General features: G+C 38.5%; 1 protein-coding gene across 19 annotated transcripts in view; it reads right to left on the reverse strand.

The window, feature by feature from the left end:
• Positions 1–20,156, reverse strand: part of UNC79 (unc-79 homolog, NALCN channel complex subunit) — a 278,788-nt gene that overhangs the window by 42,351 nt on the left and 216,281 nt on the right. For all 19 annotated transcript variants that reach the window (XM_021941512.2, XM_021941507.2, XM_021941497.2 and 16 more), the window contains 5 exons: positions 12,931–13,043; positions 12,760–12,845; positions 11,443–11,616; positions 7,601–7,669; positions 3,666–3,776 (listed from right to left, as the gene is read on the reverse strand). In XM_021941512.2, the coding sequence (XP_021797204.2) occupies positions 3,666–3,776; positions 7,601–7,669; positions 11,443–11,616; positions 12,760–12,845; positions 12,931–13,043 (553 nt within the window). The remainder of the gene's footprint in view (positions 1–3,665; positions 3,777–7,600; positions 7,670–11,442; positions 11,617–12,759; positions 12,846–12,930; positions 13,044–20,156) is intronic.

The following is a 20,156-nucleotide window of genomic DNA, read 5'->3' on the forward strand; positions in this document are numbered from 1 at the left end:
TTAGACGTGGCTCAATTTTTAAAAGTCAATCTGACAATCCCTAGTGAGTCTAGTAAACTTATGTTTATTGTGATTCTGTCATCTTACGTGTGCTTGTTACAGCTTGTTCTATGCTTCTCTTTTTGTCTTGATTGAACTTTTATTCTTGTTTTATTCTCTGTTTGGAACTTATAAATTGTATTTCTGGCCTTTGGAGCTTACATTTACAATGTCTACATGTATTCTTAAGAGTTTAAAGTTATTATCTTTGCCCTTCTTGTAGATAATATATAGAATGGTTTAACTCCAATCTCCAACCATACACACACACACACCCCATACAGAGTACTATTTTCTAGTATTTTATTGTTATTTTGTTTTTATGCCCATCTGATTAACATTATTATTATTACTGCTTTATATTATCAATGATCACTTAGATTTTCACACTGTACCAATTTCTTGGAGCATCATTCCTTCACACACTTCACTCCTTCCTTCTTGGTTCACTTTCCTTCTTACATCTTTTAGTAGTTGTTTCAGTAAGAATCTATTAGAAACTTTCTTATTTTCTTGATAGAATATCTATTTATCCTTCACTTTTGAAGGATAGTTTAGCTGGTAGAGAATTCCAGGTAGATAGTTCTTTTCTCTTATCATTTTAAAGACTTTTTTTTTTTTCAATTATCTTCTGGCTTTCATTGTGCTGTTGAGAAGTGTATTGTCTGTCTTCAGAGTGTCTTTTCCCTTGGTTGTTCTGAAAATGTTTTCTTTGTCTTCGCTGTTTTGACAAGTTATACCTACTCATGTACACTATGACATGAGCAGGTAAAACTTTAGCTTATTTATAATACTTTTAGGGCTCATTGTGTTTCCTGAATCAGAAAATTAAATATTTTCATCAATTCTAGAATTGATAAAAAGCATATTTTCCTTATCTGAAATATTTATTAGATATATATTAGAATTTCTCTTTATATTCATCTCTTTATCTCTCTCTTCTGAATTCCAGGTAATTTCTTCCAATCTATTTTCCATTTCACCAATTCTCTCTTTGCCTATGTCTAATTTGTTATTTAACCTATCCATTAAGTTTTTTATGTCAGTGATTGTTTTTCATTTCTAGAATTTCTACTCTGTTTAAATCTGTCTGGTTCATTTTTTAAAATTTTTGAAATGACTAAATCTATTATATTATTTTATTTATTTTCCATATGCTTATCATTTAAAGTATAGTCATTTATATATTTATATTTTTATTATAATATTTTATAATATTTATATATACATTCTTCATATGCATATCATTTAAAGTATAATCACTTATGTATTATCATTTTTAATGATATGTTTATCATTTATATCTTTATCACATAGTTTTAATATTGAAAGTTCTCGTGGGAAATGATCTTGCTACTTGTTGACTATCCTAATCTATCACAAGGTGGGTTATATCTTCATTTGTTTTGTAATTTTAGATTATGAGCTCATGTTCATTAGGATTTTAACTATAGGAATCCTGCTGGGCATAGGTTGGAGACATATTAATCCAGAGAAGGTTGAGGCTTGTTTTGATCTTGCTTCTGCCAGATATTCCAAGGTTATTACTTGCTCAGCACTAATGTTATTTGACTCTTCAACTTGGGAGTTCCAAGAACATGCAGGTATTATAAATTCAAACTCTAAACCTGATCCAAGATAGGCCCATGTTTACTAATTCGCAAGGGAGACTATAAATCTTTCTCCCAGTTTCCAAACTGAGACAGACACCATTCTTTGTCACCTCTATATAAGAATGTATTCTTTCCAAACTACCCTTTTACCAAGTGACTAGCCTTTCAAGGGTTCTGACCTTTTGCTAGGGATAACTCAGATCCAACTCCCTGCCTGGATAATCCCAAGACTTCATCTCCTTTCTTTGTATGGGCTTTAAAACTCTAGCCACTAAGTTGCCAAGACAAGCAACACCCCCACCACAGGGCTATTTATATGCTTACCACTCTAATCCTCAATCCCGCTTCATTTTTGCTCCTTTCATTCTTATAAAATTAGCTCTACATTAAAAATCACCTTTATTACATTTCATCCAGTGTTCCTAGTAGTTTAAGTGGTGTGGTTTTCAGGGTATCTAGACTACCAGATTGCTAGAAAGTGAAGTTTCCAAAGTTCTTACCTTTCTGTGCCTTTTCTTTTGATTATATAAGGGAGACAGCTGAATTAGCTACTGCTATTTTTAAACGATTTCTTATAGTTTCTCATTATCAGTGAGGAAGGTAGGAACACCATCAACTGAAGCTTTCTACAAGTAGTCATCATCTTGTATTAGAATGAGAAAGGGTAGATGATAATGGGAAGTAAGAGGCCACTAAAGTTATGAGGGATTAGGAAGAGATATTGTATGTAATGAATATCTTGAATTGAAAACCAATAATATCTTGAATTCAAATGCTAGAAAGGCCCCTGTAATCAATATCTATACTGTACAACATAGAAAGTATAAACTCATTATGATTTGTCCCCCCAAAAAGGTATAATTTAAACAAATTAAACATAAACACAATGAAGAAATCAAATGGTTTCTAGAAATAGAAAATCTTTTTGGTGCTGTTTCTTATAGATCTACTTTTTTAAGTGAAAAAGAAGGAAGAAGTTATCTTTCAAGAAGATTCTAAAAGAAGAAAAAAATGCTGACCATCTTGGTAGTTAGAAAACATATTGCTCCAGGCAGGGTAATAAATAGTTTCTAATCAGAAAAACCAAAGAAAAGATTACCATGGAACACTTAACATGACAGAATGGACCCAAGTTGGTAAGAAAGAGGACAAGAATGCTTTAAATAGAATGAAAGCCTTAGTATAAAATTAGATTTTTATGAGGAAAATAAAGGGCTTATAGAAATGGACAACATGAATAAGAGACATTCTGAATGTTCAAGAGAGAACAACAGAAACAGAGATCCATTGAAAACAAGCTTGGAAAATTTGGAAATTGAAAGGGTAACATTTGCACATTGTTCTTAAGGACAGAAATGCTCCCAATTTGCCCTGCCTTCTGCTTTTCCATTAGGACAGCATCTACCAGCTCCAACAAGGCTGCTACTGCCACTGGGCCAGCAGTACTTTTCCACTTTCTCGGTAGTGGGCCAGGGTTGCTCCAGATAATGCAATAGAGAAACCATTATTAAGACAAGATGACAAAAGATGAGATTCCAATCTCAGAGGCCAAGAACCCAGACCTGAAGAGACAGACACATGATGAGAATTAAGGAGCCCTTCAAAGGCTTTTACAAATGACAAGCTGATATTCTTCTACTTTGGGTATAAAAATGATATGTAGAGATATCTTGCCCCCAATCATGGGATGGTGAACTTGAAAAGGACCTTAAGAGGTCCTGTCAACCATTAGCTCTTTTCATTAAAAATACCACTTCTGTTCTAACTACATGACCCTCAGTTCTCCAAATCTGCATATGTGCATATTTTAGACATTGTGTGTGTGTGTGTGTGTGTGTGTGTGTGTGTGTTTAAAGTGTTTCCCTACCATGGTATTTATTAGATCTCAGTAGTATTACTCATTTTTAACTATATGGAAGCAACTGACCTAAAAGGGACTTGACACTGATTCAAAAGAATAGATTTCTTCCAGTTTTCAGTTTCAGAGGAACACGCATATGGAAGCTTGCTTACCTTAGTGAAAGCTCGGTAACATAAGCCACACAGCTCCACCAGGTAGGCCAGAGTGAAGACGGCATTCTGAATTACAAAGCTGAGCAGTTTTGAAAACGGTTCCAACAAACTCTGCAATGAGATTGGGGCCAAATAAAGTCAATTGCTGATTATTTCATTTTAAAAAGTATTAAAATCTTATGATACTTTAACTAATGGAATCACTGTTTTTTAAATTGAAAAATCTATTGCCAGATGGCTCCTGTAGCAACCCCGTTGGTCTAATAAAAACAGAACTGTACCTTCAGTCAAGGGCTCAAAGAGCAGGATCAAATCATTTCACTGCTCAAAAAGACATTCATTTTTCCATGTGGTATCATTTACAAACCTTCCTAACTTCAACCCTGTCTTCATGTCCACCCTAAGCAATCAAGAGTATGGGGTTGGCAGTTGGATCTTCCACTTTATTTTCGGCACATTTAAGTGTTTATGAGTTCATCATATTCAGATCCGGAAGCCTGTCTTCTGGGTTAAGTAGCGCAAACCACCCTTGCGTGTAAGTACCAAAGTACTATAGCTTATATAAAATTCATCACAACCCAGCCTCCTGCCAATGTTTATCAGGAAGGCATAGTCTGTTTCGGTTTCTCCCCCTGAATCTTACCCATAAAGGATCAGTTTTAGTTCCATATGCTTTCTTAAGTTATTTAGAAACATTTGTTGAGTACCTACTGAGTGTCAGACTGAGTTAGATGGATGATTTCATATAGTTTATCTTATTCAAATTTTTCATAACTATCCTGGGAGACAGTGTGTTACAATATAGGTAATGACACAAGCACTAAATTCTGACACAAGGGTTTTCACACTCTAGCTCACTGTGACCTTGAATAAGTGATTTAATCTCTCTGGAACTTGGTTTTCTCCTCTGTAAAAGGGGAATAATAATGGCTTCCACCTCATTAGGGTGCAAGTTATGAGAATTAAAAGAGATAATATATGTAAAGCACTTGGCACCAGTAAGCTCTCCATCATTGTTAGCTATGGTCTTCATTATTAACCTTCTGAAGCTTTAGTATCCATTCCTATTCTGCAGCTTAGGCAGTTAAGTAGACAAGTAATTTGCCTAAGGTCATGAAGGTATCAGGTGGAATTCAAAGCCAAGTTCCAGGGCAATTTTCCACAGGTAGAATTGCTCTGCAGAGAAGATAGGATTTTAACTGGATTCCAAAACACTTGCATGCCATGATTTCCACTACTTCTCAATCTCTATAGTGCTTGCTGTCTGGTTTTCAAAAGTAATATATGTTCAATGTCAAACTCAAGATATGTAGGAAAGGACACATGAGGAAGTAAAAGTCATCCATAATCCCACCACCTCATGATTACATTTTGAACATAGTGGAAATATTACACATATAAAATCTTGTATTTTTTAAAATTATACTTTAAGTTCTAGGGTACATGTGCACAACGTGCAGGTTTGTTACATATGTATACATGTGCCATGTTGGTGTGCTGCACCCATTAACTCGTCATTTACATTAGGTATATCTCCTAATGCTATCCCTCCCCCCTCCCCCCTCCCCACAATAGGACCTGGTATGTGGTGCTCCCCTTCCTGTGTCCAAGTGATCTCATTGTTCAATTCCCACCTATGAGTGAGAACATGTGGTATTTGGTTTTCTGTTCTTGCAAGAGTTTGCTGAGAATGATGGTTTCCAGCTGCATCTATGTCCCTACAAAGGACACTAACTCATCCTTTTTTATGGCTGCATAGTATTCCATGGTGGAAATGTGCCACATTTTCTTAATCCAGTCTGTCACTGATGGACATTTGGGTTGATTCCAAGTCTTTGCTATTGTGAATAGTGCCACAATAAACATACGTGTGCATGTGTCTTTATAGCAGCATGACTTATCATCCTTTGGGTATATCCCCAGTAATGGGATGGCTTGTATTTTGTTTTTTATTAACTTAATATAACATCAGAAATTCCCAGTGCCATTTAATTCTTCATAATCACCAATTCTATAAATAACACCCCAATAAAAATATTTTACATGAAATTAGCATTTGCATTTTCTTCCTTGAATAGATTCCCAGAAAAAAATGACTAAATCAAAGGATATAAGCATATTTGAGGTTCTTTTTTCTTATTGATACAAAAATGAATGCACTCTGTGTTAGTTGACCTAAAGATAGGAATTCTGTTTTTTACTTATTTGTATTCCCCACAGAAATCATGTGGTGCTTTCCATATAGAAAATCTTAAAGAAACTCACAGAAATAGTACTAATGATTCATTATTCTTTGCTCCATATAAATGCTGTTGCCTTGAGGTTGGGTGCAGTGGCTCATGCCTGTAATCCCAGCACTTTGGGAGGCCGAGGTGGGTGGATCACTTGAGGTCAGGAGTTCAAGACCAACCTGGCCAACATGATGAAACCCCATCTCTACTAAAAATACAAAAATTAGCCAGGCTAATTTTACAAAAATTACACATGCCTGTAGTCCCAGCTACTTGGAAGGCTGAGGCAGGGAGAATTGCTTGAACGTGGGAGCCAGAGGCTGCAGTGAGCCAAGTTGGCATCACTGCACTCCAGCATGGGCGACAGAGTGAGACTCTGTCTCAAAAAATATATATATATATAGATGTGTGTGTATGTGTGTACATATATATATATATATGTACATTATTGTCTTGAAACATTGACGATAGATGAATGGAATGGGAATGTCTCATGTTGCACATAATGTATCCTTATTGGTCAAAAAGAGAAGCCTGAATTCAAGCCTATAAGGAAACTTTCTCTTATATCTAGAACAGCAGCACAGTGATGGGGCAATACAGACCCAAAGGACCTATATTCAAGTCTCAAATCTTCTACTAACCAGCTATGTGATCCTGGCCAAGACACTTCATCTCTCTGAACCTGTTTCCTCATCTGTAAATGAGCGGATTGAACCCAGTGATCTCTTTGTTACTTTCTAGCATAAATCATGAGTCTATGAAAGCACAGTCAACTTAAATAGTTGCAGAATACGTACATTGTTGGTATATTAAAGAGTAATTACAAGCTATAGCAATACAAACTATGGTACCATGGCATCGAATGCAGCCAGAAAATATTGCTTGGAATAAAAAGGTGAATGAGACACGGTGCAGAACTTCTTGAAGCTTGTGGTCTCATTGGGACCACTTCAGGGCAATGTACCTGCTACTATAGAGAGCTCTATCAAATACTGTGGGAGCTGATACAGGAGAAAGTTGCTACAGATAATATGAACATGTATTTTCATTAAATGAGACCTTGAAGAATGAGAAGGAGTTCATCACACCAACAAGGGCATAAAGCATTTCAGGCAAAGGAAATGGCCTAAGCAAAGGCAAGGAAATACGAAATTAAATAAGATTATATATCTGAAGCATTAAGCACAATGTCTGCCATAGGATAACAAACAGTGGTTGTTGTTTCGATGATGATGATGATAACGCTGATTCTGAAAGTGCACAGGAGGAATGGATGAAAGAGACATGGAGCCAAAGATTAAATTGGAAAGGTGGGCTGGAGAGTTATGAAATAACATCTTAGATACCACATTAAGGAATCTGGACATCATCCTGAAAGAAATGAGAAGTTATCAGAGATTTTAAAGCAAGGAACCAACACAATAAGATCCTGTTTAGAAGGATCGCCTAGTTAGTAGTATGGGGGATGGATTGGGGCCATGGCACAGGGCTAGCAGGACCAATTACAAACCATGACATTGTGATGTATTAGATAGAGCTCTTTATACAAGGCACTGACCTAGCGTGAAGAGAGAGGAGGAGGCTGAAAGGGAAGCATTTGGTGTGCGATAACTGTGTCTTCAGTATTGCTACAAGCTTATCTCATAAGGTTAAAAAATAACTGACTAACCAATTGGTTATGTTTTTCTGAAGCATACATACCCTTGTAGCATTGGTAGAAGGGATCTTCAAGAGGCAAATCATAATTCTCAAACTGGAATCTAAAGAACACTGTGAATAAATATGAAAAAAGTAAAAATCAGTTTCCACCTTAATATACCTTTTGCTTCAAATATGTCCTGAAAACATTTATTTTAGCAGAAGGAAAAATCTGAAATATGACTGCCTCTCTACAGTTTCCCATGCCATAATATCCTTTTTGAAAGAAAAAGCATTCTCAGGTTAAAACAATTTTAATTAAACAATTATACAATGCTAAACAATTAAATAACTAAACACAGCTCCTAAACTATTTTTCAAAGATATAGCCCTAAAAATTAACGAGATAGACAGGTGAATAGGGAGATGGGTGGAAGGATGGACGGATGAATGGATGGACGGATGGATGAATGGATGGATGGACAATGAACAGAAATTTGTTGGTAGATATTAAATGTATCTAACTCTAAAGAGATACACCAATATGTGAAAGGCCATTTTAGGGGGGGAAAAAACCTACTTAGATCTATTTTAGAAAACCATGAATCCACATAAGAACCAGTTTCATCTTCCCTTTCTCTGCTCTGAAGAAACAAGACAAAAACCTGAGAAAATGCAGTAAAACTTCTACAAGAGAAAATCATACCTTACCTATCCATTCGAGTTTTACATTGACAAGATTCCACATCAAAATGTACTTTTTAAATTGAGTTTACTAGGATGGGGGGAAACATTACAGCAAGAATAAACAATGATATGGTAAACAGATCACAATAGCAGGCTGTAGTTAAATTTCTGCAGCTGTGTACATACATTAACTTCTTCAAGACAGTACAAAATAAGCCAGGAGTTTTCCAAGTGGAATCCTGGAACCAGCAGCTAGAAATGTGCCAGAATGCAAATCCTCAAGCCCCACTCCTACTGAATCAGAAACTCCCAAATCAGGCCCAGTAAGTTGTGTTTTAGCAAGTCCTTCAGGGACACTGATGCACACTGACGTTTGAGATCTGCTTCTATGAACTGATGAAAACAAACTATAGAAGGTTTCAGTGGTTTATTATTTTCCCCAGAGATTAAAAACAAAGGTAGAAGATGATCAGGGGCAGTGCCCAGATCTGCCCTAGCTGGGGAAATTCTTACACAGATTCTGAAAGTATTTCACAAGTGCCTTCGAAGGGAACCACTGGTTCTATTTAATCTGCTTGACACTCATCGGAGTTGGTGTGACATTTACATTACTTTAAACCAGAGGCTGAAAACTGGCTGCTTATCAGACCCCCATAGTGATTTAAAAACCAGAAAATGTCATCTTGGGAATAAAAGGGAAGACAGACAACCTGAGGCCTGCGCTCCCACAGAACAACAATTGGCAGGCGTGAGTAGCCGCTGACCTCGTAGAAGGACTGGCACATTCCAGTTCCTAAGGGCCTCAATTCTCCTTATTATCTTTTCTCCCTTATTAACCCTGTAGGCAGGGTTCCTATGGGCAGGCTGATTGTCACGAATTAGGCATGCCACTTGTTTACAGCTGGCAACACTTGCCACTCTTCTGTGCTCAAGTTAAATCTTCTGACAGTCACATCGGCACATAGGCATTTAATTTGCCATACCTCAGCTGGGAGTGGTGGCTCATGCCTGTAATCCCAGCCCTTTGGGAGGCTGAGGAGGGCGGTTCATGAGGTCAGGAGATGGAGACCATCCTGGCTAACATGGTGAAACCCCATCTCTACTAAAAATACAAAAAAAGTAGCTGGGCGTGGTGGCAGGCACCTGTAGTCCCAGCTACTTGGGAGGCTGAGGCAGGAGAACGGCATGAACCTGGGAGGCAGAGCTTGCAGTGAGCCGAGATTGCACCACTGCAATCCGGTCTGGGCGACAGAGGGAGACTCCGTCTCAAAAAAAAAAAAAAAAATTGCCATACCTCATCCCATCCCTTCTCTGAGTGTGTGCGGCTCTTTAGCAGTGAAGCCCTGATTGGTTCTCGGGTCCTAGGAGGCTCCATGTGCTTAAAATTTGTGCACTCAGTTTCCTGTGTGTTGATGTACAGTAGCTATACACATACACAGTTTCAAAGTACTAACCCTTCTTGCTTGGATTTATTCAGCTATTCCAGATCTGTGGGCAAACAAGGATCATAGAAGAGGTGGTAAAGATCCCTCCTTTGTACTCCTGCTTCTCACAGTAACTCCAAACTCAGAGCAGCACACGCTGAGTTAAGGGTCCCTGCATTATCCCTTGCAGACCTATTAGTAGTATCTGCCTATTTGGAAAAATGTATTATCACAGGTGGCTGATCTTTGTCAAGTATCTTATGTATACATAATACTCATTTCAGAAGTAGAGCTACTAATATGTAACCTGATCCTTTTGTTTTTCTGTCTACGGGAAATGCACTTTATTTTTATTTTATTTTATATTTTTGAGACAAGATCTCACTCTGTTGCCCAGGCTGGAGTGCCGTGGCACAAACATGGCTCATTACAACCTCGACTTCCCGGGCTCAAGCAATCTTCCTGCCTCAGCCTCCCAAGTAGCTGGGACAACAGATACATGCCATCACACCTGGCTAATTTTTAAAATATTTTCTATTTGTTTATTTATTTTTGAGACAGAGTCTCTCTCTGTCGTCCAGGCTAGAGTGCAGTGGTGCAATCATGGCTCACTGTAGCCTCAACCTCCTGGGCTCAAACAATGAGCCCACTTCAGCCTCCCAAGTAGCTGGGACTACAGGTGTATGCCACCGTGCCCAGCTAATTTTCTTTAAGAGACAGAGTTGCACTATATTGCCTAGCCTATGTTTTTTAAAAAATCTTTCATAGAGACGAAGTCTTGCCATGCTCCCCAGACTGGTCTCAAACTCCTGGGTTCAAGCAATCCTCCTACCTCTGCCTCTCAAAGTGTTGGGATTACAGGCATGAGCCACTATGCCCTGCCTGATTCATTTTGTTGCCAGTTAAATGCTTCTGTAATCTGCATAGAGAAAGCACAAAAAACCTCATGGTGCAGGTCAGGTTCAAAGCCAGCAACACCACTGCCAGCCATCACCCTGCCCCCTACTCTAGAGACATGAATGTCTTCAACTCCCCCCTGCTGTAGAAGGGCAAGAAGAATCTGTTAGTGAAATGAGCACTGGACTATAAGTCAGAAAACTCAGTTCTAATCCCCACATTGCCACCACTGTATTGTTTCCAGAAGCTACACCGCCTCTCTGAATTTGCAGAATTCATTTAGAAAACAGGGGCATTAGAAAGGATGATCTTTATAGATTTCTTCCAGCTTTAACAGTATTGGCTTCTTATTTGCATTTACTGAGCTCAAGTTGTCAATGATCCTTGGGCCACCAGATTTCCAGGTAGGTAATTGTGTGTATATTCTTGGGAGATGGTATGGTGTAGGGTGTAACAGTCAAGCAGAAATATCATCATTCACAAACACAGCAATCACTTCCCTTTAGATCATTCTCTAAAATGGAAACTTTACATTATAAGTCTGGGCTGCTTTTGGACAAAACTATTTATTTACTTATTTAATATCTACCAGAGAAAAACTGCCAGATAAACACAATCTACTCATGTCTTCCTGGCTTTTTTTTTTTTTTTTTTTTTTTCCAAATCAACTGGAAACATGCATATTCATAATCAGTGAGCAAAATGCTCGCTCCACATTCCTGTCATTCTCTAAGAGAACACAGAACAACCCAAAGAAGCCTCCTCACTCCGTGGCTGACGGAGTTTCCTCATTGTCCTTTGCCATACATTAAATCACCCAAGACTCTGCTGCTTGTAAACAAATGGTCTGAAAATGGTAAGAAATTAATTGACAATGAAATCTTCGGCTCAGCTTACCTTCAGAGGTAAAACGCAAGGCAGCTTGGCAAAAAATGTCTGAAACTGGTTGCTGATTGTGGTCCACAGGCTACTAGGAGAATCCATAGGCAAAGCTTCCATGAAGGTTGCAATGTTTTCCAAACAGCGTATCATAGCACCCCCTGCTGGTAAATTCTTTTTGTTATTTAGACCCTAAAAACACAAAAGCATAGGCAATCAACTGCTGAAAGAGCACGGGAATGCACAGCGCTGTTTGGTGAAGGTCAGTTTAAAAGTCACATCCTCAGGCTATAAACGTGTTCAGTGCCTACTACATAGGCCAATCCCTGTGATAGACTGGAGGGATACCGAGAAAAATCGTTCAGACAAACTTAAGGGGGAAAATTGGTGAGAGGTGAAATGTGAGCAAGAAATAGGAAACAGCTTCCAAGGGTCTACAACTGGTGTGGTTCGGTGCTAAGAAAGCAATGAATGATGCTCACTGGAAATAATCCCCAGCACAAAGACTGAGCGTAGAATTACAGGAGCTGCAGCTTTTTTTCTAGCAATGAGCATCTCCCATAAGCAAACCCCGAAAGCTGACCTGCAGTGGCGCTGAGACTCGAACCCAAGTCTCTTGATCCAACACCCATAGCTCCACCCACCACTCTGCCCTTGGAAAACCGGGTTGTTCTGTGGAGGCAAGGTCATGACTTAGGCTGAGGGTATGGAGAAGTTTTCAATGAAGAGTAAATCCACGCAAAGCAGCAATGTCCAACTGATACTTTTCTATGTGATTCTACTTCTTAATTAACTTTTTAAAATTTAAATTATGTTAATTTTTAAAATTTAAATTATTTAAATTTTAGCATTTTCTATTATTTTTCTTTTGAGTTGGGGGTCTCGCTCTGTTGCCCAACTTGGAGCATCGTGTAGCCATCACAGCTCACTGCAGCCCCCAACTCCTGAGTTCAAGTGATCCTTCCCCTCCATCTCCTGAGTAGCTGGGACTGCAGGCATGTGCCACCATGCCAGTTAATTTTTTTATTTTTATTTTGTAGAGATGGGGGTCTTGCTATGTTGCACAGGCTGGTCCTGAACTCCTGGCCTCAAGCAATCCTCCTGCCTCAGCCTCCCAAAGTGTTGGGATAATAGGCATGAGGCACTGCACTCAGCCCTTAGCTTTAAATTTAATATAAATTTTTAATTTAAAAATTTTAGATTTCATTTTTAAATTAAATAACATTGAAATCCTTCCTCAGCAGTACCCTACGGTGTGACTCAAAGAAACACCCACAGTTGTGCTGGGGCTTAGAGTTTCGGCTGGGGCTTAGGGTATTACTAAAGGAAACCCACCTCTAGGAGCTGACTGAGAGCTGCGATAGAGCTCAGCTCGTTGAAGTCCATCAGAGACGAGGCTAAGGTCCGTAAAAAAGTCCCATCTGGAAAGTCAACAATCAGATTTAGTGTTTGGATGTCTGGGATGAGGCAAATTTGTGGTGTCTGGATTCTCAGTGGATGAATTACCTTTGATGGTGCTTTGGAACAGCTGTGGGAAGATGCCGTTGGGGGCCAACTGATGGAAGATGCAGCGCAGGAACTGCTTGGCCACCCCCGCCGCATTGCCAGGAACCATCATGCTGGAGTTGAACAGGGGAGAAAAGACACGAAGTCATGGGCCAGTGAGCATGTGTTCAGGTATTTACTTAGAGTTCAATCATTTGCACACCATGCCTCTTATGGGATAGCTCACTGTCACGTTCATCAGTGAAATGAAATATTCTACTCAAACCTAATCCCTGTTAACAAGAAGTTTTTAGAAAGAGAGAACCATGAAATGCCAGCATAGTCTCAGACATATTCCAGGTCCCACAATGGACTCAGGAAGGTTATGAGGTCCTGAGAGAAGAGGTCACATACAAAGGTCACATGCTCACAGAATGACAGTCAAGACTAGAGCTCTGGATGAGGATTACCAGGAAAATCCTCCCAGGAAAGTGTCACTGGCTAAGAGAGACTTGCTCTGAGGAAAAAAAATTCATATACATATATGCGTGCAGTGAGGGAGATGTTCATTCTCATTAGGAGATCTGGGAAGTTTTCTTTGGGCATCCGTAAAAAGGCTGGACTTTGACAGGTGCAGTTTGCCCTTCACCCTTCATGTGCACCTCTGTACATCAAAAGTAGGGCCAAATTTATGAGGCCCTGCCCCTTAGACCAAGGTACCAGAAGGGATGCTTCTTGAAGCAGTTAGGGGATAAGTTATCAGAAGGAAGAAAGAAAAAATCAAAGAACATAAATAGATAAAGAGTAAGAAGTACTGCTTACCTAATTATGCCAATTATTACCTCATTATGCCACATCTACCCTGAAATGCTGGTTCAAAGTTTTAGGTCAAAAACATTCTTCAGGAAAAAATAATACCGAACTTAAAATAACTTCAGAAAATAGAGAAGGAGAGAACCCTTTCCAATTTGTTTGATGCAGCCAGCATAGCCCTAAAACTAAAATCAATAAAGCCACTATCAAAATAAATTTTAAAAAAGAAGGAAACAGAAAAGAAATGGGAAGAGGACAGACACACCCATAGTCATCATGGCCATTGAATTCAGCTATAGATTAAAAGACCAAGTAGGGTCATGACCAAGTAGGGTTTATCCCAAGAGTGTAACAATAGTTTAATACTCAAAAATCAGTCAGTACAATTCAATATACTAAGAAATAAAGGACAAAAAACTTTAATCTCAATAGATGCAGAAAATACATCTCACAAAAGTCAACACACATCATACCAAAAACTCAGACTGGGCCAGGCGCAGTGGCTATCGCCTGTAATCACAGCACTTTGGGAGGCCAAAGCAGGAAGACTGCGTGAGCCTAAGAGTTGGAGACCAGCCTGGGAAACAGGGCAAAACCCCCCCATTTCTACAAAAAAATACAAAAAACTAGCTGGGTGTGGTGGCACACACCTGTAGACCCACCTACTCAGGAGGCTTAGGTGGGAGGATCACTTGAGCCAGGGAGGTTGAGACTGCCAAGATGGTGCCACAGAACTCCAACCTGGGTGATAGAGCAAGACCCTGTCTCAACAACAGCAACAGCAACAACAACAAAAACCCTTAAACTGGAAAAAACCTCAATTTGCTAAAGGGCATCTATAAAAAACCTATAGCTACTGTGATTAATAGTAAATATTGAATACTTTCCCTGTAAGAGAGGAAACAGGACAAGGGTGCCCACTCTCCCATCTCTATGATTGCATTGGCAGTCCTAGCCATTGCAATAAGGCAACAAAAAGAAACAAAAGGCATAAAGATCAGAAAGGAAGTAATAAAACTCTTGCTATTTATAGATGATTTTTCTACACAAAATCAAATCCTAAGAAATCTACAAAGCGACTACTAGAACTAATAAGTGAGTTTAGCTAGAATACAATGTGAATATGCAAATATCAATTGTTTAGATATCAGCAGCAAAAAGTTGAAATTTTTTAAAATTCCATTTACATTAGTATAAAAAACATAAAATTCTTGAAAGTAAATTAACAAAAATGGCAAAACCTCTACACTGAAAACTAAAAAACACTGCTGAGAGAAATTAAAGATCTCATGAAACTGAGATACATACCATGTTCATGAATTGGAAGATTCAATATTTTCATGCTGTCAGTTATCCCCAAATTGATTTGTTCTTTCAATACAACCCCGGGAGGCTTTTTTGATAAAAATAACAAGCTTATACCAAAATCTTTATGAAAATGTAAAGAATCTAGAGATCCAAACCAATCTTGAAAAAGATAACTAAATTTGGAGGACTCACGGTACCTGACTTTAAGATGTACTACTTACTATGAAGCTACTATAATCAAGACAGTGTGGTGCAAGCTTAAGAATTAATATATAGATCAGTGGAACAGAATAGACAGCCCAGAAATAGACCCACTCTTCTATGGTTTCTCAGCTTAACAGGCACCACAGTGATCCAATAAGAAAAGAGAATATCTTTTTTAACTGTGTTGAAAAACTGATTATCCACATGGATAAAAATGAACTCCTACCGCTGCCTCATATCATACCATACATAAAAATAAATTTGAGAAGTTTTTTTCTTTTCTTTTTTTTTTTTTTTTTTTTTTTTTGAGACGGAGTCTCACTCTGTCGCCCAGGCTAGAGTACAGTGGCACAATCTTCTCTCACTGCAACCTCCGCCTCCCGGGTTTGAGTCATTCTCCTGCCTCAGCCTCCTGAGTTGCTGGGACTACAGGCGCCTGCCACCACACCCAGCTAATTATTTATATATTTAGTAGAGATGGGGTTTCAACGTGTTAGCCAGGATGGTCTCGATTTCCTGACCTCGTGATCCGCCCATCTTGGCCTACCAAAGTGCTGCGATTTCAGGCGTGAGCTACCGCGCCTGGCCTTGAGATGGGTTTTATAAATGCCAAATATACATATGAAAACCATAAAGCTTTTAGAAGAAAACATTAGAGAATATCTGCATGACTTGGAAGTAGACAAAGGTTTCTTAGACAAATAACAAGAAGCAATAATTGTAATGTTTTGTTTTAATGCATTAGAAATCATCCAAATTAAAAACTTATCAGCAAAAGATACCACTAAGAAAAGAAATAGGCATGCCCCAGACTGGGTGAAAATATTCTCAAAACGTACTTAACAAAGGACTAGTATTCAGGATATATAAAGTCTTACAACTCAGCAATAAAAAGACAACAACCCAATTAAAATATTCAAAAGATTTGACCAGACACATCTCAAAAGAATATACACAATGGGTCAATGAGCACTTAACAAAATGTCATAGAGAAATGCAAGTTAAAACTATAATGAAATACCCATTACACATCTACCAAAATGACTAAAATTAAAAAGACCAACAATGCCAAAGTTGGGCAAGAATATGAAACAACCAGAATACATTGATGATGGTAATATAAAATGGCATAACCACTTCAAGAGAAATTCCAGGAGTTTCTGATAAAATTAAACATATACCTATCCTGTAATCCAACAATATCATCCCTAGGTATTTTACCCAGGAGAAATAAAAACACTTGTTTTAAAATGGGCTTTTATAAGAATGTTCATAATAGCTCTATATTTTATAGCCCCAAACTGAAACAACCTAGAAGTACTGCAATAAGAAAATTAAAAAGCAAATTATGGGATACAATTCAGCCTTGAAAAAGAAACTCCTGATAAAAAAGCAGCAATATGGATAAATCTCAAAAACATCATGCCGAGTAAAAGAAGTTGGACACAAAAGAGCACATACAGTGGGATTCCATTGATTTGAAGTCTAGAATGGGCAAAATCAACCCAAGTAGAAAAATATCACAACAGTGTTTGCCCCTGTAGGGGTAGAGATTAGCTGGAAACGTGCATGAGAGAACTTTCTGGCAATAATAGTAATCCCATTAACAGGGGTTTCGGTTACACAGTCATATGCATTTGACAAAACTCAAGAAATAAACACTTAAGATTTGTGTACTTCCTTGTATGTAAATTTTACAAAAGAAACCACCATGGTCAATGTACAATATGATGAGTATAGTTAACAACAATGTATTGTATACTTGAAATTTGCTGAGAGAGTAGATTTCAAATGTTCTCACCAAAAAATAAAAAGATAACTACGTGAGGTGATGAATATGTTAATTAGCTTGATTGTGGTAATCATTTCACAATGTACACATCTATCAAAAGATCACATTTATATCTTAAATATATATAATTTTTATTTCTCAAGTATACCTCAATAAAGCCGGAGGAAAAAAGAAACAACCATATACAAAAATTGAACTTGAGTTAATGCTAACTTTGCTGAAGTATGTAGGGGAAACTACATTCTAATACCTGAAATTTACTCTGAAATACATACACAAAAAATGAATTGATGGATAGATAGATGGTTGGATGCATGATAAAGAAAATAAAATATTTGTTTTAAAATCTAGGTGATAGGTATACGAGTGTTCACTGTATAATTCTTTCAACTTTGCAGTACGTTTAAAATCTTTCATTAAATAAGTTAAGAAAAAAGTTTTTAAATAAGTCATTCATCGAATAGAGCATTAGAAAGAAAAGCAAACATCCCTAAAGCCATAAGTTATAGAAATGCAATGTCAACAATAATATCATCTTATGTTTGTAGGACTTGCTACACTTATGCTCTCATATACACTCTATCATTTGGGTCCACAGAAAATACCCCTGAGGCACAAGAAGGCATATATTAGTATCTCTCTTTTACAGATGAGGAAACTAAGGCAGAGAGATCAATGTGACAAAAGTCACACACAGCATCCATTCCTGCCCTCTTCTGGTTCTTTCTCCCCACTGCAGTCAAAGTAGCCTTTCTACATGCTACACACACACATGCGCGAACACACACACACACACACACATGCATGCATGCACACACACACCTTGTTGCTTACAAATCCTTCACTGGCTTCCCACTGCTGCTACAAGGAAGTCCAAAATATTTAATGTGGTTTATAAGTCATGCACAATCTGGTAAGTCAAACTCAGCAAGCGTTTGCATCTCGGTGCTGTGGTTATACTGGCTTTTTCATAGTTCCTCCTACACACCGTTTTTTACCATGCTCTTTCCATAACTATGTGCATAATTAGGTTAAACTCATTTTTTCAGATCTTGGTTTAAACATCACTTCTTGAGGGAGCCCTGCCCTCTTTCTCCCCTTCTCTACCACTACCAAGACCAGACTGGGACCACCTGTTACACCCACTCACACCATCAGCTCTCATCCAGGTTTGCTCATCTCAGCAAATGCCACACCTGCTCACCCAGTTGTTTAGACCAAAACTTGAGAGTCATTCTTGCCTCCTCTCTTTCTCTCACACCCAACATCCAATCCATCAGCAAATTCTGTTGGTTCTACTTTCAAAATATTTCCTAAATATATCCTTAATGTGACTGCCTCTCAACACTTTAGACCAAACCACTAACCTCCCATCTGCACCACTAACATGGTCTCCAAAGTGGTTCCCTGCTTCCATTTTTAGCCCCCCACCATAACCCATTTTCAACAGAGAAGCCAGAGGGATCCTTAAAATTTTTTTCCTTAAAAAGATTTATTTTATTGTGTAAGAACACTTAGCATGAGAATTATCCTCTTAAAAAATGTTTGTGTACAATACATTACTGTTGACTGTAGATGCAATGCTGTACAGCAGCAGATCTTCAGAGCTCATTCATCTGGCTTGACTAAAACTTCATGCCCCTTGATTAGTAACTAGGCAGTGATCCTTCAAAGCAGGTGATATGGTTTGCCTGTGTCCCCACCCAAATCTCATCTTGAATTGTAGCTGCCATACTTCCCACATGTTGTGAGAGGGGCCCAGTGGGAGATAACTGAAACATAGGGGTGGTTTTCCCCATACTGTTCTTGTGGTACTGAATAAGTCTCACAAGATCTGATGGTTTTATAAATAGGAGTTCCCCTGCACAAGCTCTCTCTTTGCTGGCTGCCAAGTAAGACGTCCCTTTGCTCTTCCTTCATCTTCTACCATGATTGTGAGGCCTCCCCAGCCATGTGGAACTGTGAATCAATTAAACCTCTTTCTTTTATAAAGTATCCAGTCTCAGGTATGTCATTATCAGCAGCGTGAAAGTGGACTAAAACAGCAGGTTAAAGCACATCGCTCCTCACTCCAATGGCTCCCTGCTGCATCCTTAAAATGACCTGCAGGGCTCTACTTGGCCTGGCTCCCACTGCCTCTTCCCTCTCATCTCTTCCCACTCTTTTTCATACTCAACCTGCTCCAGCCACATTAGTCTGTTCTCCAAATATATGAGGCATTTTCCTGACTTAGAGACTTCGTATTTACTATTCCCTCTGCCTGGAATGTTATGTCTATAAATTACTGCATGGATCACTCTCTCACTTTATTCCGGTTTTGTTTAAATATTACCTCCTCAAAAAGGCTGTCCTTGACCATTATATCTAAAATACCAGCTCCGGGCACTCTCTATCTCCCAGACTTGCTTGATTCATTTTCGTAGCATTTAGCACTAAATGATATTAAATTACATAATCAGTTTTCCTGTTGGTTAATTTGTTTATTTTCTCCCTCCTCAACTAGAATGTAAATTCCCTGAGAGCCAGGATTTGATGTTTTGTTATAGTTACTATAACCTCAATAACTAGTAGTCATTCCATAGATACTTGTTGAATGAATTACTGTTAGTATAAGTCTCTCTGTACTTTTTCTTCATAGCACTTAGCACAGTTTACAATTATAAATTTGTGCAAATATTTTATTCACATTGGCTTCATGAATAGACTATAAGCCCCATGAGGGCAGGAATCATGTCAGTTTTGCCCCCAGTGAAGACCTAAGTGTCTAGCACAGTGTGGGCTTAAAAGTATTCGTTGGCTAAAATGAGTGAGTCAGTGAATGAACGAATGAATGAAGGCATGAACAGAGAATGAATAACTAGTGCTCTCTAGAGCTACAACTGGAGCCTAACAATATTTCTTCCATGGTGCACAAGCTGGAATTTTTTTATTTTTATTTTTTATTGAGACAGGGTCTTGCTATGTTGCCCAGGCTGGTCTTGAACTCCTGGGCTCGAGTGATCCTCCCACCCTGGCCTCCCAAAGTGCTGGGATTACAGATGCGAGCCACTGCACCCAGCCCTACACTGGTGTTTTAGAAACGGGATGAACATGCACAGAGGAGAAAAGAAAGTGAGATCTGGGCTCACGT

The sequence above is a fragment of the Papio anubis genome, chromosome 7 (assembly GCF_008728515.1).
Source record: "Papio anubis isolate 15944 chromosome 7, Panubis1.0, whole genome shotgun sequence".
NCBI lineage: Eukaryota > Metazoa > Chordata > Mammalia > Primates > Cercopithecidae > Papio > Papio anubis.